This window comes from Echinops telfairi, unplaced genomic scaffold (assembly GCF_000313985.2).
Source record: "Echinops telfairi isolate 266 unplaced genomic scaffold, ASM31398v2 ScPeMD7_7467;HRSCAF=8505_1, whole genome shotgun sequence".
Taxonomy (NCBI): domain Eukaryota; kingdom Metazoa; phylum Chordata; class Mammalia; order Afrosoricida; family Tenrecidae; genus Echinops; species Echinops telfairi.
This window is the reverse complement of record NW_022111368.1, coordinates 40,849,369-40,855,368: the sequence shown is the minus strand read 5'-3', so window position 1 is coordinate 40,855,368 and position 6,000 is coordinate 40,849,369. Positions and strand designations below refer to the sequence as shown.

The 6,000-nt window shown below is 42.3% G+C and overlaps 1 protein-coding gene across 1 annotated transcript in view; it reads right to left on the bottom strand.

The window, feature by feature from the left end:
• Nucleotides 1-6,000, bottom strand: part of DNAH6 (dynein axonemal heavy chain 6) — a 260,070-nt gene that overhangs the window by 87,469 nt on the left and 166,601 nt on the right. The window contains exon 41 of the mRNA XM_004713856.2: nt 1,540-1,711. Coding sequence (XP_004713913.1) covers nt 1,540-1,711 — 172 coding nt within the window. The remainder of the gene's footprint in view (nt 1-1,539; nt 1,712-6,000) is intronic.

Sequence of the window (6,000 nt, the reverse complement as noted above, 5' to 3'; positions counted from 1 at the left end):
CCAAGGGCTCAAGTAGAAAGAAAATGTTTTGAAAATGATGATGGACACAAATGTACAAATGTGCTGGACACAATGGATATAGGTGTGGATTGTGATAAGAGCTGTATGAACCCCCAATACAATGATTAAAAAAAAGTTAAAAGTAAAATTACCACATGGTTCAGCAATTCCACTCCTGGGCATGCACCCAAAGATCCGAAAGCAGAGACTTGAATAGTCTTATGTACAGCAATGTTCACCACAACGGCAGAAGTAATAGCCCGAAGGGTGAAAACCCAAGGGTCTCTCAGTAATTGAATGGATAAACAAGATGTGGCATATATATCAATGGAGTATTATTATCCAGACCGAAAGAGAAAGGAAATTCGGATACGTGCACCAATGTGGATGAACCTTTAAATCCTATGCTTAGGGAAATGAGACAAGCACAAAATGACAAATATCATATGATCCTATTGATATGAAATCTTCAGCATAGGCAAGTCTACTGAGACACAAAAAGTGGATTCATGGGTACCAGGGACTGGGAAGGGTTGGGGGACTAGGGGAAAATCATAAATTCATCTAGTAAGCCTTTCTCTCCCTGGCATTTCTACTGTTTTCAAAACACAGATCCCCTCTTTCATTGTTCCCCAATGTTCATTTCAATCCTCATCAAAAGCCCTTAATCTTTTAGGCTCTTGCTTAAATTATTTTAAGTATGGCAACTATATATATATAATCACAAACTCAGTTCTAATAACTTCAAATTCCAGGGAAAGCAGCGATGCACGGCAGTACCTGGAAATGTTGGTGCTCCATCGGAGCTCTCACCGGAAGATGGGACAGTGAGCAACACACAATACAACATGGTAGGTGCTGCTCATGCTGCTGAGAGTAACAGGGCATTTCTACAGATACCAAGGTGAGACTTTTTATAGCTCGCAATTATGTGTGTATCTAAGAGTTTTGAAATGATTAACATTTTAATATTTTTCAGCCAACATTTCCAGACCATTGTAATGATCTGGGAAAAGAGTCAACATTGGAATTTAATGGCTATTTGATAATGCACCCTGGTCAGAGAGCAATAGGCCCTGAATTTTGAGACTCACACATTTCAGTGACAGGAATAACAGTTCAATGGGGAAGGGTGATAAATGACTAGATTAGACGATGCCTGAGGAGTAGGAAGGAAGTCCACGTCTGTTCATTTTCACCAAAACAATACACGTTTCTGAGTTTTTCTAGGAAAAATGGACCATGCCAGGACTAAATTGCTAATACGGAGGGCAAACTTCCCATAGAGGAAGAGGAACATGCGTTATTGTGTCATTCTTTATCAGGCATGGTGGCCACACCACAGTCAGTAGCCCCAGTCAGTTTACCAAGGAGGAGTCAGGCCACAGACTGTGAAAAGAAAATAGAATCACAGACTCACCAGCATAGGAGTTGGATAGTTCAGGAAGCTGGGGTGAATACTGGGGTGGGGTGGGGTGGGGGGTGTCAATGGAAATGAAGGGAGAGTACAGGTCAGAAAAGGAGGGATCAATACACCACCTTGCACACATTTTGATAAATCTCTCAAATTAAAGACATAATGGGACTTGGCTGGTGTTGGGAGCAGGTCCACACTCATTCTGTTATAGATCTCCACTGCAGCTTCGACGATGTTCGGTGCACTCTGCTTTACAGCTGGTGGGAAGTCACTCAGGAAGCCGTTTAAGATGGACTGGAACAAGAAACATAATGAGAGAAGATGAGTTTTTTTCTTTAACTTTCAAAACGTTTAACCAAATATGTATCTTTCAATACTGTAGAACTAATAATAACCAGAAGGTGACATTCCAATGAAAGGACGGCTGGGGACTAACGTCCCTTTATTCACTCTAGAATATGCCTCAGGAACGAATGAATTCCTAACTTCTATAATTCTCCAGGGATGCCTGCATGACATTGACTCTAACTGCTGAGCTTACCATGCATGCTTTCCTTTCCAGTGGTGGACACCTCGGCCAGCTGGCCAGTCCAGAGAGTCCTCATGGAGGTCCAAACTCATTGGCAGTGAACTGACAGCCTTTCTCTGATTTTTGTGGATGGGTGATCCACAGTTCTTCATGTGCACGTAAGCTGAGCCTTACTGATCGATAACTGCGAACTCCCCACAGAGCTCAGTTAAAAGGCCCCATCTTCCAGCAGCTAAGCAACTTAGGAGTCTCTTTTCACATCCCTACCTCTGTCCCCCCAATCAAGCTTGAAAATATTTCTTTTGAAAAGTTTTATTGAGATATAATTCACATATCATATACTCCCATATTAAGTAAGTACTCCCATATTTAATATGACTCCGGTCATATTAAAAAGAGTTGTATTATAATCACTACAATTAGTTCTAGAGCATATTCTTCCTTTTTGTATTATTGGCTTCCATCTCCATCCAACTTTCCCTCCTGTGTTCCCAGTAAGCCATTAAGCTGGTTAGCGCCTCTATCCTGGATTTCATGTACTGGAAAACCAGCAAACAAACAGAAAACATCAAAATAAACCAGAGCAAAAGCCTCCGTTGAGAAAAAAAGCAGGAGAAAATAAAAACCAAAACAAATTTAAAATAATCAAATTAGTAGGTATTACATTGTAACTTAATTACATCTGCCATAATTGAGTTTACAATACTCTGTCTGATAGCAAGGCTAACTGAATATCTTTCTGGATCCAGTCTGCTACTGCGGCTCCCGATACGCTCCCATTCCAGCCCTCACTCTTTTTCATCTGAGTTCCTCCTCTCCCTCTTTACTGCCTTCTCCGCTTCTACTCTTGTCCCCATTTATGACCTATAATCATGCAAACCAGGTGCCCCAAGCTGTCAACAGCTCCCAGCGCACCTTGAGGACCTTCACCAGGCCTTACTTCCATGGCCTGGCCCTCCCTCCCTGTCTGCCTCCTCACCTTATCCTCCCCTCACTACCACCATGTCCCAGCCACACTAGCCCTAGCACCACAGGTTCTGTCCTCCCATAGGGTTTGTGCGTGCTCTTCCCTATTCCCAATACACAACTCCCATGATTCTCTACTTGGCTAGTCATTTTTCATGCTCAGGGTTTAGATTACATGTCCCTTTCCCCGAGAGGCCTTCCCTCATCACCCAATTTAGATGAAATCTCCCCATTAGTTTCCTTCTTGGCTTCGGATGTTCTCATACATGATCTCCCGTACTCTGAAACTCATTGCCATGGAATGAGTCATGGTGGCACTACAGGGCAGGACAGGGCTCCCCCGGGGGTTTCAACACTGTCACTGTTACGGGAGGAGAAAGCCACATCCTTCTCCTTCAGAGAGGCTGATGGATTTGGTAGATTGGAACTGATCTGTGCTTAGCGGCCCAATGTGTTATCCGCTCCTCCATCAGGATTCCTCCATACTTTGAAAGTACATGCTTATTGGCTGGAGCACCACCTTCGGGGACTTGTGTAAAATTATGATAGATTTATAAAATACAAAAAATGTGAAATAACAAGAAATAAGATAAATATACAAACATTTGCTGTTATCTGTACAAGTTAAGATGAAAGTAGAGTGGTGGAGGCACCAGGTGTGGGGTCCTGATGCTGTTTCAAATGGGCATTTGGGTTAATCTAAGCCAGGGTTTCTTAAGCTTTTTCCACTTGTGCCCCTTTTTCAACAGAGAAATTCGCAACAGGGGCAAACACTGCCAGAAATGTGTTGGATTCATTAAGGATTTGATATTGAATTAATTTTTGGTTGTTGCATGTTCAGGAACCTTGCCAAGTTTGGGGTGACCCCTACATTCACATGACAGAATTTACAAGACCAACGACTTCTTCATCATATGTATCTTTTTCCAACAACACAAAAGGAGACAATACACTGAGACATCTCCAGATGGAATACGCACAAATCAAATGGACTCCCTCACTGAGGTAAGACAATGGAGAAGTTCAGTGTCAGCAGCTACAACCAGGCCAGCGGCTAGCTGTGGACAGATCATCAATTACTCATAATACAAGCTCAGGTTATAGCTGAAGAAAAAGGAAAAGTTCTTGAGAGGCACAATACAACCATCAGCCTATCCTACCTGAATTCTGAGAACAACTAAAGAACAGATTTGATGCACTGAACACTACCGACAGAAGACTTGATGCGCTGTGGGAGGACATCAAGAACATTGCCCATGAAGAAAGCCACTGGTCACTAAAAAGACAGGAAAGAAAAGATCAGTGTGGATGTCAGGAGAGACCCTGAAACTTGCCCTTAATCATAGAGCAGCACAGGCAATTGGAAGAAATGATTAAAGAGCCGAATAGAAAATTCCAAAGGGCAGTTCAAGAAGACCAAGTAAAATATTGTAATGAAATGTGCCAAGACCTAGAGTCAGAAAACCAAAAGGGAGGAACTTACCCAGCATATCTTAAACTGAAAGAACTCAAGAATAAACCCAAGCCTCTAGTTGCAATATTGAAAGATTCTATGGGCAAAATATTTGATGATGTAAGAAGTATCCAAAGAAGATGGAAAAAAAATGCACAGAGTCCTGTACCAAAAAGAACTAGTTGACATTCAACCATTTCAAGAGGTAGCACATGAGCAAGAACTAATGATGCTTAAGGCAAAAGTTCAAGATGCATGGAAAGTGTTATCCAAAATCAGGAATCCAGGAATTGATGGAACACCCACTGAAACAGTTCAACAAGCTGATCAAGTACTTACTAGAAGCACTAACTCATCTACGTCAGGAATTTTGGAAGATAGCTACTTGGCTAACTGACTAGAAATGATCAATATTTGTACCTATTCTAAAGAAAGGTGACCCAACAGAATACTCGATTATAGAAAATCATAGTAAAATTGTGCTGAAGCTCATTCCACAATGCTTACAGTTACAGCAGTACATTGGCAGGGAGCTGCCCGACATTCCAGATGGATTCAGAAGACATAGAACAAGGGCTAACATTGCAGATGGCTCAGAGCAGAGAATACCGGAAAGATGTTTACTGGTGTATTATGGATTATACTCAGGCATTCAACTGTATGGACCATAACAGATTATGGCCAGCCCTGGGAAGAATGAGAATCCCAGACACTACACAGTGCTCATGCAGAACCTGTACACAGATCAAGAGGAATTTATGGGCACTGAACAAGGGCATACTGCATGGTTTAAATTCAGGAAAGGTGTGTATCAGGGTTGCATACTCTCATCACACTGTTCAATCTATATGCTGAACATTCCATTAGAGAAGCTGGCTGCATGAAGAAGAGTGTGGCATTAGAGGAAGGCTTATTAGTAACGTGAGATATGCAGATGACACACCCTTGCTTGCTGAAAGTGAGAACTTGCAGTACTTGTTGATATTGATCAACGATTGCAGCCTTCAGTATGGATTACAACATTGGGTAAATGGATGCACAAGACCTCTGTAAAGTGTTGAAAAGCAACGATGTTCCTTTGGGGACAAAAGTGGACCTGGCCCAAGCCTTGCTATTTTCCATGGCACATCTGCATGTGGGAATTGGACATCGAATAAGGAAGACTAAAGAAGAATCGATGTGTTTGAATTATGGTGCTGGAGAAGAATACTGAAAATAACATGGACTGCCAAAAGAGCAAACACATCTATTTTGGAAGAATTACAGCCAGAGTGCTCCTTAGAGGGAAGGATGGCGAGACTTTGTCTCATGTGCTTTGGTCATGTTGTCAGGAGAGACCAGTCCCTGGAGAAGAACATGATGCTTGGTGAAGTAGAGGGGCAGCAAAAAAAGAGGAAAATCCTCAACAAGATGTATTGTCCGAGTGGCTGCAACAATCAGGTCATACATGAGAACAATTGTGAGGATGACACAGGACTGGGCGGCGTTTCCTTCTGTTGTGCATAGGGTTGACATGGGTAGTCATTGACATGGGTCAATGACTCATTGACACCTAACAACATCGGTAGGAGACCCAGTGTTGGTGAGTGTAGTGTGGGGTCTCACTAATTCCCATGTCATTGGGCTTCTTCAGTC